This window comes from Dendrobium catenatum, unplaced genomic scaffold (genome assembly GCF_001605985.2).
Source record: "Dendrobium catenatum unplaced genomic scaffold, ASM160598v2 fragScaff_scaffold_134, whole genome shotgun sequence".
Classification (NCBI taxonomy): Eukaryota; Viridiplantae; Streptophyta; class Magnoliopsida; order Asparagales; family Orchidaceae; genus Dendrobium; species Dendrobium catenatum.
Window position 1 is genome coordinate 151,811 of NW_021318596.1, and position 20,818 is coordinate 172,628.

The window sequence follows — 20,818 nt, forward strand, 5'->3', positions numbered from 1 at the left end:
AATAGGAGACGTATTGAATGCAGGAGCTTTCATCTAGCTTTGGTAGAAAATGACCGGTGGATAGGATTAATTATTCTGTGTGGACGTCGAATTCGTTTGGAGACCAATCAGAATGTGTCATGTCACCTCTTATTCGGTATCGTGGCTCAGTGCCATTCGGTACCACTCAGTACCAAGGCTCGGTATTGCAGTATCACATTCTAGTTGGTCTCCGAACGACATTCTACATCTGGTCTCAGTACATAATAATTTCTCATTGCATAGACGATTTTACAAGAATGACTCTTTGATCGCCTTCTCTATTTTTTTTAGTATATTTAAATCAGTTAAGATGAATTCACACCAACCATATAAGTCGGATTTGAATTTAAAATCTCTTATTCGATAGCTAAAGCTCCCAACAAATAGATCAAGAGATGCAGCTCGTCTTGATCTATTTATTGAAATCTTTTGTTACCAACTACGAGGTTTTGAATTAGAATCTTATATATTTATATGATATGTATTTATGTTTATTTTTATTAATCTAAATATACTCCTAAAAAAATAGACAAAAAAAAATTGTATGACTAATTGATTATTCTCAAAGAAAATAATTAAGATAAAAATGGTCTTCCCAAAGAAATATATCCAATGAGTGAGAATTCTCATTAAATGCCCTTACCATAGAAAACGGCAATTAATTGAACGTTTTTGGAGTTTCCAAGGAAGCTATCAGAAAACGCCTGCTTTCTCGGGTTGTTGCTTGTCATAATATCCCTAATAGTAATAAAAAAATATTAATATTATATAAGGATTCAGCTAATAATATTAATATAATAAATAAATTAATTAAAATTTATATATGAAAATTTTAGAACGAGAAAATATGATATTTGATTCAATTTAAATAATCCACGACATACTTAAAGTTATAGAAATTTACTCTTCTTAATAATTTAAAAGAATGTGACTATAAATTAGGGAGGCTGGTTTGATTTCTTATAGTTGATCAATTTTTAAATAGAGTTGGATTAATAATTAATTAATAAAAAGGAGCATCATTAAAAAATATTTAGTAAAAGCAGCAAATGTGGATAAACATTTTTTTGTATTCTAGGCTTCCTTTGATTGGATTTTTTTTTGTTATTCTTTTAAAACAAAATTTATTTTTTATTTTACTATTTGGTTCTTAAATCACGTTCCAAATATTTTTTTATTTATTATTGTTGTTTTGAAAGCTTTTATATATGCTTCTCCATTAAAAAACTCAATTTTCTAATCAATTTTTTAAAACTGTTTTTTACAAAATACAAATAAATAACGAACGCCTTAGACTAAGGAAAATATTTTCCAAAGTCTTGAATTCCGAAACTATTTTTGGTTTTTCTTAAAAATATTCTTTTATATCTAATTATTATAAATTTTAATAACAATATTTTAGAAATGTATATGCAATATTATTATTATATTATATATATATTTATATATATCTATATATTATATATATATATATTTTAGTAATATTATATATATTAATATTTTTATTTTATCGAATTTAATTTTGTAATTTTTTTAAGTATGAAAAATTTCAATAACATATAATTAATTTGGATAGAAATAATGTTATATTGCGGGCAATCATTGTAAGAGACGCCCATCGCTGTCATCATACCGCCAGCTGCTACCCATTTCGAGTAGGGGGTGTCAATATTATATTACACGAATACGCAACCTGACTCGGACCCGACACTGAAAAATCCAAGTTGGAACCCGACCACATTTCGAAAAAACGGGTCGGGTTTAGGTTCGGAATTCGACCATTTTAAAAAAAGGTCTGGTTGGGTGACGAACCCGTTTATTTAAAAAAATGAATTTCCTGCTGCATGACCGTCTGCGCTGCCGCCTGCCCCGCGATAGGCAGCCCATTGCCCCAGTCTGCGCTGCCCGCGCTGCAGCCGCAATTGCCTCACCGCTGCCCAGTCTGCGCGTCGCGCGATGCCAGAAACACGCGTGTGCGCGCCTAGCCGCATGTCGCAGCCAGCGTCGTCGCTGCTGCGAACGGCTCGAACCCATGTGCCGCGCGTGCCGCACTCGCTGCCGAACCCTCGCACGTCGCCCACTGCCGGGTCGTTGGTCGGGTCAACCCGGCAACCCAGCCGGGTCGGGTCCGGGTTGAAATGTCCAACCTGTTTGCAAAAACAGGTCGGGTTCGGGTTGACCCATTTAGATTCATGTCAACTTGGGTTCGACCCGAACCTGACTCGTTGACCGTTGACCCGAATTGACACCCCTATCTTCGAGCCCACCACCCAGCTTATCGCTGCCGCATTTTAATTAAATACAATGCATAAAAAAGAGTTATAATAATGATAAAGTATTGGTTTAAGTCCAAATTAGGTAACCGCATGCCCCCATCAAACAAAAGGAATAGTATTTATTTATTTATTGATTTATTTTTTAATGAATGCAGTGAATGTCCTTTCCATTGTCGAAAGCTCTAAGGCTTCATTGGTTAAAAGGTAGTTTTAAAAGTATTAGTTGAGGGAATGAAGTTTTCTAATGGAGAATTAAATATCAAAAGTTTATCAAAACATTAGAAAAATGAAGTTCCCTAAAAAATATTTCTATAGAAGCATCAGCGACCAAAAAATAATTTCAGCATTTCTAAATAGAAAAGGGAAAAAACACCCAAACGAACGAGGCCTAAGTATGACATAAAGGAGATAAAAGGAGAATCATATATTCATATTTAAATATTGTTTGAACCATATTCAAATCAACTTCTCTATAATTTCATCTTTTTATGTGCACAAACTTACTTAAGAAGCTGAAACTACATAAGAGCTGTTTTAAATCATGTTCAAACAAGGTATAAAGAAGGTGAAACTACATAGAAGCTAATTCAAACTATGTACAAATGAGATATAAGCCTCATTCAAATATGATTTGAATATTTTGAATGAAATTTAAACCATGCTTGAATGAGGATTGTGCTTCAATCAAACAAAAATTTTTTACGTGCGACACAGAATGGCGTTTGGAGACCAATCAAAACGTGACATGTCATCAATACACAGCTGTGTATTGGGTGATCAAACACGTTCTAATTGACCTCCATAGTTCGGCATCCACAATAATTTTTTCAATCAAACATGACTCGAAACTCATCCATGACGTTCGAATCTTATTTGAGAACTACATGAACCCATTTTCACATATAATACTCAAAACCCCTAGGCTTAAAACAGATAATAGAGTTTTATTCAAACAATAACCGAACACTGAATATGAAATTTGAAGCTTGCTCACTTCCTTCCCATTATAAACATGGATTAATAATTGTATTTAGACTTTTCTAATTAAAAAAATAATAATACTAACACCTATTCATTTGAATGAGCTCATAATGAAAATTTACAAGCAAATGATCGCTCGAAAGAAAAGAAAGATGTTGCTTAAAAGATACTGATTACATAAAAATAAAAAATAAAAAAGTATATTTCAACAGCTATCACCTTCAAGCATTTGCAATATCAATATGAGCCTATCCCTTATATTGCCTCATCACTAATAACTTCAGTTTCGTTTGGAATGGCTTTCTTATTGCTTTTAAACAGTTTTTTAATTAAAAAAAAAATTATTTTTGGTACTAAAAAACTGTTTTAAGAAGCAGAAAGAAAGCCGTCCAAAATGAAGCCTTCATCTGGAAGTAACATTCAAGTATATTTTTCTTAGAAAATAAATAATATAAATATTTAACCATTAGAGACTTAAAATCAACTTTACCTCGCACCATCAGGTGATTTAGGCTTTATTTGAGGAGGCTTTATTACTGCTTCTTAAAACAATTTTTTAGTACTAAAATTAAAATTTTTGTAATAAAAATTTGCTTTATTAAATAGTAAGAAAGCCGTCCCATACGAAGCCTTAATGTTCTTTGTGATTGAGTGATACCATGAGAGGAAATCATTTATCTGCTTTTATAACTTTTCACCAATTTAAAAGTTCACAGCTTCTGCAAAAAAAATATTGTCAAGCCAAGCAGCTTTGATCTTCCAGTTTGCAACCCAGTTATCTGATCAATAACGAACTGATACAGGCAGTACAAATTCCTAAGTTCAGATCAAATAGAATTAAGTGTAGAAAATGAATGACCACTTCAAATAAAAAAAAAAAGAACATTCCACGATCGCCGACGAAATGACTGAAGTAAACACCAAAAAACTTCATGAATACGAAATACTGGACTTAAGCCGAACAAGCAGCATATAAGCCCACAGCATGACAATGCTAAGCTGAAGAATTATTTATAAACAGAAGAGTCAAAAGCTACAGTGAACCAATCAACAAAAAATTATTCTGTACGGATCCCAGACAGCGTCCAGAGACCAACCAGAATGCGCCACGTTATTTTTTTGCTCAGTACCGGTGCTCCATACCGCTATGTGTCAGTATCAAATGATATGGCAAGTTCTGATTGGTCAATCGAACCGTCCAGTATCCACGCAGAATAATTTCTCCCAGGCTCCCTACCAAAGGAAAATAGCTCTCAAGCAATAGAAAAAAGACTATAAGATTAATAAAGGCTCTGGCTCGGCAAAGATAGCAATAAACGATAAACCCAAACTAACAGCAGTCGCCAGCATATAGAAAGCTCAAATAATGGCATAAAACAATCCAAACTGAAAGCTACCAACCAACTCTAACATATGCAGAGAGAAGGGGCAACTAGCAGAAAGAATAAATCTAACAGAGTAACAACAAATACAGGATGGGATTATGAAATAAAATCCTATTCTCCAAATGAAAATGATGCAATACAAATGCAATCAATTCAATAATAGACTTACAAAGATTCTCGTAAGATCCTAAAGACTGCAGAAATGCTAATTAAAAAACTAATAGCAGTAACAAAAAACTTCGAGTTAATAAACCTTACAAAACTCGACGGACAGTTAAAAACCCAACCATAATTTAAAAAAAAAAAACAGAAGAAAGAAACACTATGAAAGAAACAAACTGAATCACCAACAATAGAAACCTTCTGAAATAAGGAAAACCGACCTGCAGCTTCGATAAAACCAAGTTTGAACAAATGAAGGACAAGAACTTACGTTCTTAAATAAGAAAAGCCCAATTTGTAAAGTCGAAACAATCCTTTCACAGCCAAAGGCAAGGAACTAAACTTAGCAGAACTAAATCATGTTCCATTAACCACTCCGCATATGAATCTCCTTCTCTATAGATAAAAAATATAAAAATTCCACTTCTATAAGAATGTTCTTAGAATTCTTCAAAATAATAAAAAACCTGAACATCGGAACAACCATATCAGATAATTAGATTAATAATATTATAAGTAGCAATCTCAATTCAGATTTCATGAATAATCAGTGTATTGCACAATTTTAAAGCATAATTAAGTGTACATAGCTCAGCATAAATAACTGAAGCATAAATAACTGAACAACAATAAAGAGAACAAACAAAAATCCAAATAACATTAAAGCTTCATTTGGGACAACTTTTTTTACTGCTTCTTAAAGAAATTTCTTAGTATAAAAATTAAAATTTTTTAATTAAAAAACTGCTTTAAGAAGCAAATATCTGTTAAAAAACACCACATCAACAAATTTATCACAATTCACAATAGATAATTTTATCCAGTAAACCAATTTAGTATGATTCAATTGATAATTTGAGTTAAGAGAGATGTCAAAAGCAGAAGCAGCATATTCAACCCCTAAAACTCTTCAAAGAAATGACATTAGCCAAAAGAGGGACTTCACTTTTGCATTCACCCTCTTAATGATTCTATAATAATCCATTTTAAAAACATTATTCTTTGTTAGACTCACTTCTTTCCCACCATAAATATCAAAGGATAAGAACATGAATGATCGGTCTAATGTGAAGTTCGGTTTTTTTACCAGCACCAGCATAAAAGCAAGACCTTAGCATAGTAAAACAAGAATCTTTATATAAAAATGAGAGGAACTAAATAAATCATCATATCAAATTCAAAATTTAGCAGCAATTAAACCATTTATAAAAACATGTGGAATATTTTCCACATTGAAACAACATTGACATTTAGAAAAAGTATCTAACCCTTCTTTTAAGTCGACCATCCATAGGCATAAAATCTTTTAAAAGCCTCCAACAAAGAAGAAAACATGCATCTGGAATGGCATGCTGCAAATTAAATTATATACCAGAGAACAATAGAAATGAACTTTATTATTAGATTTAAATGAGAATTTGACACTTAATAGGACACAATGAAAAAAAAAAGTATTCATGTAGCCGACCCCACATAGTAGGATAAAAGTCTAATATTGTTGTTGTTGTTGTTCTTGTACCGGAGAACAAAATATCTGAACCGAATATCATCCCACACATTTTTCAAATTAAATTGCTCAAATGAATAAAGTTTAAACAACAAACGGCCATCCTCTACAAAAACAATGGTAATTCTAGTAATGTAGCTAGGAAGAAATTCCATTAGTTTACCAACATCCCAAACTTCATAATTACTAAAGAAATTAACTTTGAATCTTATAATATTCTCTATTTCTTTAACTTTCCAATTTGGAATAGAATATAAGGGATATAACAAGTTTTCTTATTGTCAATAAAAAAGACTACTTTTCTATTCAAAGGAGGCATGAAATCTTCTAAGAAGATTCACCATAGAAATATTATCATTAGTAAAGATAATTTTATCATCAACAAAGTGGAAATATGAAATACTAAGCCCATTGATGCGGACATCCAACCGTCCATGCCTATCCGAGGAGCTGAAGATCGACGACCGAGATCACTTTGTTTTATTTTAGTTTATTAAGTGTATTTTGATTTAATTTTGCAATTTTTTCTTTTTTACCCTCTTGTCTTATGTAAGCCCAAGGGGCAAATGTGTCTTTTTATTTCTTTTAAGGCCTATATATAGAGGCCCCTTCTTTTGTATGAGGTATGATAGAATTATAATAAAAAAATTTGTGTTTTGCACTTGTGTTCTTTGGGAAGAACTTCAGTGAAATCCCTATGGGAGGGAGTCGGAGTTTCATCAGCCGCAGGATGGGTCGGGCTCGTGGCGTAAATCCCTTGGAGAAGGGCAACGTAGTACCCGCCAGCCGCAGGATGTGTCCGCTCACAGTTGTATCTTTGATATTTTGGTTCTCTGTTTTTGTTCCTTCTTATTGCTCCTCGTAGTCATATTCATCCTCTTCCTACTTCAACCATCACGTCTCTCCATCTCCACCTTGTCGCCGGCCCTTACCCGCCCATTCAAACCACCGGCCACACCCTCTCCCATTCCCTATTGCCTAATTTGGATAATTCCTAATTTTGGATTGCCATAATTTAGTTGGTCTTTGAATTCAAATTTCCCCAAATTTGAAATTCAAAATTATTCCTAAATATAAAAATCTATTTTAGGAAATTTTTAAATTTTCCCTTCTCTTGGTTTTTCCTCCACTCAACTTGCCCTTAAACCTTTCCTAAATATAGTCTTTATATTTTAGGCAACTCTATTCATGAGTAAATTCAAAATCTATTTTGAATTTTAAAATATTGTTACCTAATTTATAATCCTATTTTTGATAACTCCTATTTCATAGCCTATTTAAATTTAAATGTAAATTGATGACAATCTTTCATTCCAAATTTAATTTCTTAATTTAAATAACCTAAATCATCTCCCCCAATCTCCTCCCTCATCATTAAGCCGCCGGCCCGCCTCTATAATAAATGCCAAGGTTTATTTCCTAAAACCCATATATGCATTTGGAAAGCAATTTCAGCCCTTAGTCAGGCCGAAATCTCCTCTATGCCTGCACCGCCTAAATCCTACTAAAATAAGCCCTTTTTTTTTCTCTGGAAGTAAATCTTTGCCTTAAATCCCTGCTAGCAGATTTTCCCCAAGGCCTTGCCCGTGGGATCTCTTCTATTCAACTCCCCAAACTCCACGTGACAGTGATTCTACTCCTTCCTCCAACTGCAGCATAAAGTCTCCTTCATTGTCTTGCATCCACACCTCTTGGCAGTTCTAAAATTGCTGATCAGGAAGAGGAAAACTGCTGTCCACCATTCTTCTTCAGCCCTTGGAAGACCTCTAGCTGCTGTGTTGGAAGAAGAGTTGTTGTCCAAGACTTCTAAGAGACAAAAGCTGCTGTTTAGACCCCTCGATTTGCTCTTCAAGACCCTTAGGATCCAATCCTCCTACCCGTTCTACATCACCCATGCCAAATATAATAATTTAATATAGGATGATTATTGAAAATATTTCAAAACCTCTAGATAAGTATTCTATTTCAATAATAAAAAAGGCTTAGAAAAAACGTCTGTGCTTGTCTTAAACTGTAAAATGATTTTAAAAAATCATACAATTTCAACACAATTCTTTGAAAAAAATAATCATTGCTCATTCATTCATAAAAAATATTAAATATCAAAATGGAAACCCCAATCAAGACTATAATAAGCTTTAGAAATATCAAATTTAAAAAATGATATTATGATAAAATATTTTAATAATCAAATGATAAACCAGCTCGTGAGCCAACAAAATAATATCAGTAATAGTTTACCTTTGACAAATTCAGTTTGAATTAAAGAAATGATTTTAGGAAAGAAAGAAGCTAACCTATTAGCAAGAATTTTAGTTATAAGTTTGTTAAATACACTGCATAAATTAATAAGCCAACATCAGCATTTGAAATTTTGGGAATTAGTGCATAAGGTAATATTAAAAACTTCGGGAATAGAGCTACTAGCAAAAAAACATCATTAACTACTTCTGTCACATCCAATAAAATAATTGGCCATATAAGAAATACCATATAGTCAGTGACGGAGCTAGAAATTTTATTGGGGGGGTGTGGCTAAATTAAAATAGTTTTGTTTGTTGTCTCATTTGGAAGGTTAGAATACATTAAAATAATTCTGTTTGTCGTCTCATTGCCGGAGCCAAGAAGAGCTGTAAGATCAAAATTAAGAATGCAAATAACAAGGCCCTGAGAGCTTAGAAGACATAAAAATCTGCCACGGACTGTCTTTGTAGAGAGAGGAGCGAAAAAGAAAATGAATTATTGATGCTTTTCATGAGTCTATAAAAAGATGTTTGTGGCTTCTCTGGATTAATAAATAACTTTAAAAGAAATAATTACAAAAATTAGAGGAGATTTCCTCCATAGAGAGCTAGAGATTACAGCAACAAAAATAAAAGCCAGAGATAATAGCAACAAAAATGAAAACCCACCACAGGAAGAAGAGAAAAGGCCAAATTTTATTTGTAAGAGTGATTTTTAAGTTCTGCTTATTTTTAAAGTTCGTAAGTCCTTTGTATGGAAAAATACCTAGTGGTACCGAGCATGTATCTAGCGGTACCAAGCATGAACCTAGCGATACCGAGCATGTACATAGCGGTACTGAGCATGTACATAGCGGTATCGAGAACTAAGACGCTAGCTTTCCTATAAGTTAAAAAATCAAACCCTAAACTTAAAAAAAAAAAACCTTAAGAACACTTGAAGAAGTGATGTAGAGGGGTGACCGGAAATAAAGGACTCACCGGCGAGAGGCGGCGCCGATGGGAGAGGCGGTGAAAACGTGCGGGAGAGCAGCTTCCTGCACGGCTTCGATTGATGTCTTCGGTCGGGTAAGTGGGTATAAGGAAGAATTTAAGAGATTTTTTAAGTAAGTGGGCCCCCATACTAGAGGCGTATGCCTCAAAGGAAATTGCGCAATAACGCTAGTGAGGTGCGCCTCACTCCACCTAAGGCGTACACCTCATGATGCCCGAGAATTGCCTAGGCTTTGAGGCTATTTTGGAGCAAATTGCGCAAAGGCATGCCTCGGATTGTGCAATTTTAAACTATGCGTCAACTATACTCCTAGCCCAAGCAACAAGAAAATCATCACTGGTGATGGTTCTCTTACTACAGTAGCAGGCCAATGAGACATAACATTATCTCCCTCACTCACCCTAAACAATGTGCCCCACATACCTCAATTATCCACAAACCTAATATCAATAAAAAATCTTACCAACGATCATAATTGTCAAGTTTTATTTAACCTTACTTATTGCTTATTTCAGGACTAGAGATCGAGGAAGCAGATTGAACTTGCTAAGGAGAAGGCTAGACTATACTACCTGGAAGAACTAAACCAATCTAAAAATAGTTTCTCTATGTTATCCCTAGTTGATAATAATTCCACCATTTGGCTTCATCATTATAGGTTAGGATATCCATCTCTTGATGTCCTAAGAAATATGTATCAACAACTTTTTCAAAAATTAGAAAATAAATATTTTCATTATGAAACTTGTGAGTTAGCCAAATATAAAAGAACTTCCTTCCCAAACAAAAATGAGAGATGTGATACTCCTTTTTATCTTATTCATAGTGATACATGGAGACCCTCAAAAATCCCAATATCTCAGGGGCACGCTGGTTTATATCATTGATTGATGATTGCACTAGAATCTCTTGAATCTATCTCCTCAAAAATAAATCCGATTTTACCATTCTTCCTATTTTTCATACCATGATCCAAAATCAATTCAGGATAAAAATAAGGATATTTCGTTTTGATAATGCTAAAGACTTTCAACCAAACCCTTTCCTCTTACTTCCAAAGTGAAGAGATCATTTATGAGTCCTCCTGCGTTCACAACCCACAACAAAATAAGGATGCAGAGAGAAAATAATGGTCACCTTCTAACCTCCACTCGAGCTTTTATATTCCAATATCATACACCCAAATCCTATTGGGGGGAAGCCCTACTAACTACAACTTATCTCATAAACTGACTACCTTCAATAGCTCGAGGACTCAAAACTCCAATGGAGATTTTGTCGTCATTCTACCCCGAGTTTCAAACCCAAAAATCTTTGAGTGCACTGCCTATGTTCATATTCACAGCCAAAATAGAGAAAAACTAGATCCAAGAGCACTCAAATGCATCTTTGTTGGCTATTCAGCTACCAAAAAAGATTACAAGTGTTATCATCCACCTACAACAAAAAATCCTTGTCTCTATTGACGTTATCTTTGATGAACAAAATTCTTATTTTTTCAAGCCTCATCTTCAGGGGGAAACTGAACTTAAGAAAGATGAGGAAAATGAACTAACCCCTCTTGACCACCACCTCAAACCAATCCACCTGAAAACCAAGATAGGGAAACAAAAGACAATGTTGTCATTAGATTTGGGAAGGTATACTCCAGGTGTACAAGTTCAGATTGTGCTCCAAAGCAGATCCAAGAATCTGAACCATCTCCTGGAAATAAGGTAAGCTCACCACCTCCATTATACCCTATAAGCAACTCTATATCTTTCAACCACTTCTCATCCTCACACAAAATTTCTTGGTTACACTAGAAGATATATAAATTCCTAAAGATATTTCTGAGGTCTTATCTGATAAAATTTGAAAAATGCCATGATAAATGAAATGCAGACCCTAAAAAGAATAATACATGGGAGATCATCAATCTACCAATAGGGAAAAAATCGATCAGTTGTAAATGGATATTCTCTATATAGTATAAAACTGATGGCACGCTAGAAAGATACAAGGCAATACTAGTGGCAAAAGAATACACTCAAATATATGGCATTGACAATCAAGAAACCTTTGCACCTATAGCCAAGATGAACAATGTCAGAATACTACTCTCACTAGCAGCCAAATATAACTAGCATCTGGAACAATTGTATGTGAAAAATACATTCCTGCATAGGGATCTCGAAGAAGATATATTTATGAAAATAACATCAGGGTTTAAGTAAAAATCTAAAGGTAACATGTTGTGCAGATTAAAAAAGGCTCTATATGGGCTCAAACAATCACCAAGGTTCTGATTTAGAAGATTATCAAAATTCATGCTTCTTAATGGGTATAAACAAAGTTAAGGGGATTATACATTATTCTTTAAACACTTAGACTCAAGGGGAATCACAATATTATTAGTAAATGTGGATGATATTATCTTGACTGGAAATAATGAAGAAGAGAAAGTTAATTTAAGGAAAATTCTTATCAAGGAATTTGATATCAAAAAACTTGGTAGACAAATACTTTCTCGAAAATGAAGTAGCCCACTCCAGTCTCTAACAAAGGAATCTTCATTTCACAACAAAAATACATTAAAGATCTTTTAAAAGAAATTGGCAAATTAGCTTGTAAACCAGCACCAACACCATCAGAACCAAATATTAAATTGGGGGAAGCAAAAGAAGATCTAGATGTAGATAAAGGGTCTTACCAGAGACTTGTAGGAAAATTGATCTACCTTTCCCATACCATACCAAATATAGTATTTGTTGTAAGCATAATCAATCAGTTTATCTAGAATCCAAAGCAGGCTCATATGCAAGCGGTAGACAATATACTGCACTACCTTAAAGGAAACTCAGAGAAATATATTCTCTTTAGAAGAAATCACGAAATAACCCTAGAAGCATACACGGATTCTGATTATGTGGGATCACCAGTAGATGGAAAATCTACCTCTGGATACTGCACATTTCTTAGAGTGAACCTAGTTACATGGAGAAGCAAGAAACAATATGTGGTGGCAAGATCTAGTGCAGAAGCAGAATATAGAGCTATGCCTTTAGGAATATGTGAGTTACTGTAGATCAAGATGATTCTAGAAGACCTAAGGATCCCATGAAGCTATATCATGACAACAAATAAGTAATTAGCATAGCCCACAATCTAGTCCAGCATGACAGGACCAAGCATATAGAAGTGGACAAACATTTCATTAAAAAAAAATTAGACAATGGTCTAATATGTATCAACCATGTATTATCAAATGATCAACTTGCAGATATCCTTACCAAATGGGTTGGATAACTCTGTCTTTCTCAGAATGATTGACAAGCTAGGAATGACTGATCCATATTCTCCAGTTTGAGGGGGGCCGTTAAAATCCTAGCCGTTCAACCTAAAAAGAAATCCCACTGCCACAAAGTATGATCCATGGAAAGCTCTCTCAATCCAGCCATAATTACTCTCCTGATGATTTCTTTCCAAAGTAGACTAGTTGAATTAGGAAGGATCATATTGGGGCTATTATGTATCAATTTGAAGTTATTTGTTACTTTGTTAAGACATTTTGTATAGATCTAGAAATAGGGATAGTTGTATACAATAAAATTAAGCTTTTCCCTCTTATTCCTCTCAAATTCCCGTTTCTAACATTATAGACAAAAGATTTCTAACACAAAAAATAGAGGTCAATATTAATCATTAAATTAAAGATCCGGAAGCTTCAGATCTAGTCATAAGAGCTGGAGTTCAAAGATTTTATTTTTTTTCTTATAAACCTAAATAAAGCTCTCTTTCTTTTCAAAATTCGTCACCAGAGGAAAGACATATTTGAAAAGGAAAAAAAATTAGGTAAAGATAAAAGCATCACTTTCACTATCCTCTAACTAATCCATAAATAGGATTATTACTAAAGCTAAGATTAATAAAATTGTTAGAATGATCTAAGAAAAATTTCCCTTTGGAAAGTAAATTCAGCCTAGATACCAACACTACTAATTAAATCTTGCAACAGACCACAGATGAGAAAGAAAGAGAAGCAATGGCCTAATCAATCAGAGGATGATCGAAGATAGAAGTCACCGCATAAGGAATTTGATGATTAATTAAATGGATATGAATACTACAAAAAAGAAATTCAAATAGAAACAATTGGTGATTTTTCCATAATATCAAAGAAAGGTGATCATTGCAACAATTATTGATATAGCTACACCAAAAAGCAAAAACCCTACGATAGTCAAGATCGCCTGAAAGGTTTATAAGCACATATAAAAAAAAGGTTTATAAGTACATGTTTAGCATCCAATGAACCCACTGAAAGCTGACCCAAAAGAGTTACGTTAAAGAAGAATCTTATGGATCAAGATTAGATCTCTCAAGTAGAAATTTACAACCAAGTGAAAATTACAAAAGAGAAGCTAAGTTTCAATTCCTTCATTAGAGAGCAAGATAGCCCACAACCCATGAAAGCTCAAAGGGTACAGTAGAGGAATTATTGCCAAATAATACCAAAAAATACCGTAGGGCAAACACCTAAACTGTAGGACAACCAAACGAGCCCTTAGGCACAGCAGCCGCCATTAGAGAAATAGGATGATCCCTTGAAAGCGACAAAGCTGCCATCCTATTCCTAACAAAACAAGTCCCACCAGATTGGGGCCAAAAAGAAATTAGTGTTAGATTGATGAATCAAGAACCGCAGAGAAACATCCAAACCCACATAGTAGATGAAGAATACCTAAAACACAAGAAAAATACAAATACTTTTGAGTAACCAAACATCACCATAGGGGATTCAAGAATTGCCTAATAGGCCTTTCTCCCTGAGCCCCTAACTTCAATGGATGGTGCCTATATAGTTCATTCATACATATCTTGAACATCTTTTGTCCCCAGAATTTCAATTTAACTATATCTAAAGCTGGCTTAATTAGATTATCAAAATATCACACCACATGAAATTCACAACCAGGGCTCAGATAATGATATCTAATTGGAAGTGATCTGATTACTCAAATGTCAAGACACAATTGTTAAAGAGAGAATAGATGAAATGAAGAGCGCATTGCCCAATAGATACAGAGAAATAAAACACAAAACATGTAGCTTAAGATTTGAAAACCACAGAAGATCGATAGGGCTTTGCTTGAGCTTCAAAAATAAGAATTCAAATCAATCTTCATGACACAAGCATTTTTTTTCTCTTACCTCATCCAGAGCTCAGTGCTCTCTCGAGCAAATCATGTTTCTCATATTATGTGACAGCCATTAGCAATCACCTGCATTGCAATCTTCCAAGGAGAAATAATAGGGGAGATGAGATCTCATTGTCATTGTATACAATTTGTGGCAGAAAAATTGTCTCATCTCTGTTGGGAAGGGAAAAAAAAACCTTTTATTGCAATAATTATTAGGAGTTTCTCTCCAAAATAAAATAATATATGTGAGCCGAACACAGCGCAATTGCAATGTTATTCATGAGCAACTAAATAAATAAATACAGTCCCTATTATTATCAACTCTTGGTGGCTTCATATATAACCTGTATTAGTTTAGACAAATGATTTTTAAATTAAAGGTAAAAATTCATTAACCAAATTGATAATACAAGATAAAATATTATTTCAAAGCAAAAACACTAAGAGGCCTATAGAAAAAATGAAATGAAGGTATTAAGTTACATGCATTGACAATTTAATAGCAAACAACATGAGGCATACCAAGAAAAAAAGAATCAACCATCATCAATCTTTCATTTGAATGGATCACATTTGACAATATTTTTAGCAAAGAATTGTGTAGATTTTGAACTTTTAATGTAAGCCTTTTTTATCCCTTCCACAACACCGGTAGAAAAGAGAAAAAAAAGTCCTCATTCTAAACGGGCACATCATAATCATCATATTTCAGAAATTATCTAAGAGAGTATCTAAATCTGACTTCATACTCACTGGTACGCCATGAGTTAAGGAAATATACAAATTATTGTTTCTGCCATTAGGGATAATATATAATGAAGAAACAACAATCATTTTTCATGTTGAATTGTGATCTAGTTATGTATATTGGAAATTCATTCAGCATAGCAGACCCCACAAAACAGTTAGGACATGACTAGTGATGACACTAAATTCATTTAGCATGTCTGCAGAGACCACTATGTGGCTTCAGCATACAGGATATCAACCACCGATAATCTTCCAAGGCCTTCTCTGATAGTGGCTCTAGAAACTCACATTTTTCTAAAATTTCAGGAGGAGGTACCCCATCCACAAGATTAGTATCCAGCTTTGGCTTCCCTTCAGCAGGCTCTAGCCGTTCAATTGGAAGGCATTCGAGTGCAAATGGAGAAGCTCCTGAGATTACTTCTTGCCGGAACGGCAGTGCTCGTGCAGTCTGTAAACAGAATTCAATCCATTGATGTAGCAGTGGGGATGGACCTCTTACTCTCCCACCAATCCGGTCAGTATTGAACTTCGTCGCAGCAGGTGTCACCTGAAGAACGGAAAGAATTATCATAGAAATGGCTAACACAAATTTTGTACACTACAAGCAGGGAGTTAGAGTTTCATAAATGGCAAACCAAACATAATTTACTGCCATAATGAATGATATTTAAGAGTGGTAATTTTTCTAACAAAATACTTACAGGCCTTGATGAAGATAATAAGATGCACGCATGATACTATACTATAAGAGAATTAAAAAGATACCCAGAGGTCAGCCCATATACTACTGCCAGATTTGGGAATAACCACAGCCACATTAGCCATGCGCTTTGCAGCAGGAATGACATCGCTGCTCCACCCTACAGCAACCCACACGTCTCCTCCTCCAAATGACTTCAAATAATGCACACTATCAAAATAGCGCACCTGAAAAATAAAGAAGAAGAATATTCAGCATCATGAAAGAAATATCAGGAATGAAACATCATATATTCATCTCGCTTCTTTTACAATGCTATCTGAGGAAAAAAAAAAACGCATGCTAGCTCAGCATAAATGTCAGCAAAATGCACCGGTATTAATATAGTATGAGCAATGGTATAAAGAGTGAAAGCGTCAATAAAAAATATTTCATCCCTATGTAAAATGACACATGAGCATCAATGCACAAAGCGAATGTTTCATCATTTTAATATTGTATATTTAAAAATAATAAATATATTATGATGATATAAAATTAAAGAAATATTAAAAAAAAATTCATTCTTAATAAGATACAAGCTTTTATCATTTTCAATAGTCTCATTAATGTAGCACATAACAAAATATGGTCAAATTAACATGGAAGTTTGTTATGTATTATCTATTTATATTGAAATAGCATTCTTATAATAAATAAGCATTATAGAACAGGCTTAAAATGAACATGAGTTATAAATAAAGAATACAAGATGAAAACTTAAAATTAAAATTATTAAATTATGAGCATATTTCACTATTAAAATAGAGAAGACTAGTAAAAAAATAGGTGCTGCACTTGGGTGAATTAGGAATAAATAGATAGAATAAATAGTCCAAACAAAAGGGACAATTGCATAGATAACACTCAAATTTTAGCTATTTACAAAAATAATGACCACCTACCTCCATTTTTTAAATTCTCACTCTAAATCAAACTTCACAACAAAACCTCAACTCATAATTTTCACTTTTATCAAATTCCTAATAGTTTGATTGTGCCACACACAAATATAGGGATTTGGTAGCTCAAAAAATTTTCATAAGTGCTAGTTTTGTAAATAAATAATATTTAGATGCTATATCTATAATTCAAAAAAAAAGCAAATTAGTAGTAATGTATAGATAAATAACAACAACATCATGTCTTTATCCCACTACGTGAAGAGTAATGTTTAGATAAAGTGAGGTGAAATATCAATTATGACAAAAAAATGATGAGGCGGAAATAAAAAGTTTTTTTAGGAGATCTTGGGAATCAATGAAAACTTTTTTTTTTTTAATAGCAATTCTATTTCCCTTCCCTTTCCTTCCATTAGAATAGCATTAAAAGTTGAATTAGGCTATCAGAATTTAAGAAAAATTGAAGCATAAATTTTTCATGCATTAAAGTGCAGCATGAAGTGTACGCTTCACATTAGGAAGTTTATGTGTCATACTACAAATGTGTTGATGTATACACTTTAAAGCGCTTTGGATCACTTTACTTCAAAGTGCGTTTTTGTACTCTTTAAAACTCACTTTTTTAGACACTGGGCTATGATTTAGAGCCCAAGTAAAGTAGACACGCATCCTCAGCACATAAAAAAACACACCAAATTTTTATGATTAGAAGAATTAAAACCAACACAAATGTCTGATCATGACTCTTTAAATCATACCTGTTTTTGGAGTGATATTAAGTTACGCAAAGCATTATCTCTCCCACCAATAACTTGTAAATCAATATCTTTAGTATTATAAGATGCTCCCATACGCTTCAAAATGGCACCAACAACCTCCCTAGGAGAATCTATCATTGAAATCTTTCCAGTAAGTTCAGGCCTCCATAAATCATCCCAGTCCTGCAACCATTATAAGGTCCCTATTAAATCATATATGAGTATAGGAGTATACATTCAAAATAGAAAGAAAATGCATAGCAAGGAAAACTCCTGAACAACAAGCATTCAAGGAAGTATATTTGGACATAACAGTGAATCATAACAGAGCTTGGCACATTAAATTCAAATGACAAACTAAGTAGAAGAAAATAGCAGCAATGAGGAAAAATGCCATAAGGATCTTTTTTACATTGCAATTGCAAATGAGTTGGAAACTATAGAGAAGGTAGAACATACAGATGTCTTAGGCAACTTGTATATAGAACAGACAAAGGTACCTCAATTGGGGCTATGTTATGTTGCTTGAATTTGCTCTTTTTGTATGCAATTACCATGGTTCCCCAACGATACGGAGCTCCCCAAATGTTGCCAGAAGGATCCAACTCCCCCTTTACATCCCTGCACAAGTGAACCTGACAAAGACTTCAATAAACTGATTAAAAGATGATGAAGTAAAAAATCAAAATAGGTTATATAAGAATTTGATTTCATCAATAATTAGAAGCAGCAACATGACCCTGTCAGTTTCTAAATTCTAATGTCAACTTCAATTTTATCCTAAAAGCCAGAATCAATGCAATGAAATGTGTCCCATTCTAGCTTCTTGTACCAGACAAAATTTATGCAAGCGATGCTTAAGATTGATTACATGAGCAACCAACAAAACCCTTACACTGTTAAGTAGATGTGTTCTAGCATGTTGATTTCTTTTATGGGATGACTAGGTGGATGCTTATTATTGGCTTGGCTCACTAAAATCACTATTAATTGTTGCTCACAAGAAAATTTTCCCTTGTTATAACCATCTGTCTTCACTTTTTTCTAAAGATCCTCAAATCTGAAAGTTAAAACCTTTTTGGTAACATACCCCATACAATAAAATAGAAAACAAAACTACAACATTGAAATCCAAATCGGAAATTAACATTTTGGTAGATGCAAATAATAGGGCATAAATTAGAAGTCAGTCTTAATTGAAAGAAAAAAAGGAAGTATTGCACTTAGTAGATCTCACCTTCCATTTGTTACCCAAAGACTTGAACCAATCTTGTTCTTTTACGTGAGGTATAGGGTCAATTAAACCCCTCTGAATAGCACTGCTAAGCCAAGAGTCACCCAAAGAAATAAGATCAGCTGACATGGCAGATTTACGGTTCAAAAAACCTTTATCAAAAGCTAAATTCAGCTCAGAATATATGGATTCGAGACTTCCACGGAGCTCAGTATTCATCTTTAACCTCCTGCCTTGCGCTTGAACAAAATCCTAGAGGACACAAATAAATGGAACACAACAGTGTCATAAAACATATTTCTGTTTCGAAAGAATTGCAATGCAGTGCAACCTTAAGCCAAGATGGAGGCACTGAGCTCCGTAGCGCAACTATCCGCAGAGGAACCGTCAAGGCAAAGGTTTTGGACTTCCACTGTTCAAAGGAAACTCTAAATTCCTCATCCTCCTCTTCACCAGCAACAGAACTTGATTCCCCAGTGGAAGGAGTTTCTGAAAGTTGCAGAATTCGCACTAATATGGATGAATACTTGCATAATTAAATAAACCTTGATTCAAATCGAGCCCTTATACGGAGAGGCCCATGCTTATGATATGCATGTTAGTAATAGTAGACCTGATGCTATAGTAGCCGCGGTGGGAAGAAATAAAGAAGGACCCAGGGCGAAGGTGCGCGCACGAAAACAAGCGAATAAAACTGTGGAGGCGACGACATGAAAGACCAGCAGTGGGAAATGGCTTGGCGCTTCCGAACAGGGAGGAAAAGGCGAGTTAGAATGCCTTGGAAACATTCCTGCGCCATCCGACGAGGCGGAGACAAAGGAGAAGAAACGACGACTCGCCTTCGGGAGGTAAATGAATAAAGGAGATCGAGAAGCAAGAGATGTAGAACTAAGACTATGGCTTTGGATAGATCTAGGGTTCGAAAAGTGGAGGTCGATAAGATGGGGAGGAGAAGAGAGGCGAAGGGAGAGAATGGCCATTATCAGCGAAGGTCTAAGCAGTGAATAAAGCGAACTGGACTCGGTCACGCTCAGGAGAAACTATTTGGTGAGGAGTCCGGACGTAACTATATGGGATTTTCAATTGGATTTTATTTTTCATTTTTGGCTTATCAGTCTGTTCGATCTGTTTCATAATATTTTTTTTTTTTTTTAGAATGAGGTATTCATCCACTGCAATCTTTTTGCAACCCCAAAAGGATGCTTGGAAGAGGCACCCACCCCAGAAACCTCATGGCCTGCACTTGATTGGGCCAAATTTTAGAGGCACTGTCGTTCGAGGGGAATCTAGCATGGGTTGGGGGTTCACAACCATACTAGCCCACTAACCAAGCTAAGCAACGTGGGTAAATTTTTTATTTTTTGAAAAGGCGTTTATAGTTGGTATTCCACTTTAAGAGAAAAGCCTAGAAAGTCCCCAAATTTAAATATACAGGACTTTTCATATATGCTCATAGAGAAAAAATGAGGAACAGCGTTGCAATGTTCGAGGAGATGAAATGCTCACAGGACACGAAGGCTGAAAGGAGGTATGCAAACGTTCATGAATCGAAAGTTAATTTGATTGGAACTACTGCATGTTTCAACTTATCGATAAATTTCTACCTCATCCCATGTTGTTTGAAGGGTTTCTGATGTTTTATAATTTTCTAAAGTTCTAAAACAAAGATGCGTAGAAAAAGCA

The 20,818-nt window shown here is 34.4% G+C and overlaps 1 protein-coding gene across 1 annotated transcript; it reads right to left on the minus strand.

The window, feature by feature from the left end:
- Positions 1 to 15,470: 15,470 nt before the first annotated feature.
- On the minus strand, positions 15,471 to 20,177 carry LOC110108357 (spermidine-binding periplasmic protein SpuE). The gene is made up of 7 exons (XM_020838975.2): positions 19,749 to 20,177; positions 19,467 to 19,624; positions 19,139 to 19,387; positions 18,402 to 18,536; positions 17,902 to 18,084; positions 16,268 to 16,429; positions 15,471 to 16,049 (listed from the first exon to the last, which is right to left on the minus strand). Exons 1-7 carry the CDS (start codon positions 20,113 to 20,115, stop codon positions 15,687 to 15,689), a joined length of 1,617 nt encoding a protein of 538 aa, XP_020694634.1. The 5' UTR covers positions 20,116 to 20,177; the 3' UTR covers positions 15,471 to 15,686.
- Positions 20,178 to 20,818: the final 641 nt, after the last annotated feature.

Bases quoted from the DNA above. Each gene is read 5' to 3' on its own strand.
- LOC110108357 (XM_020838975.2), bottom strand. From the start codon at position 20,115: ATGGCCATTCTCTCCCTTCGCCTCTCTTCTCCTCCCCATCTTATCGAC. The intron at 16,430-17,901 runs GTATGATTTAAA...TTTATTTTTCAG, and splicing joins TAATATCACTCCAAAAACAG to GTGCGCTATTTTGATAGTGT. The intron at 16,050-16,267 runs GTATCTTTTTAA...TCCGTTCTTCAG, and splicing joins GTATATGGGCTGACCTCTGG to GTGACACCTGCTGCGACGAA.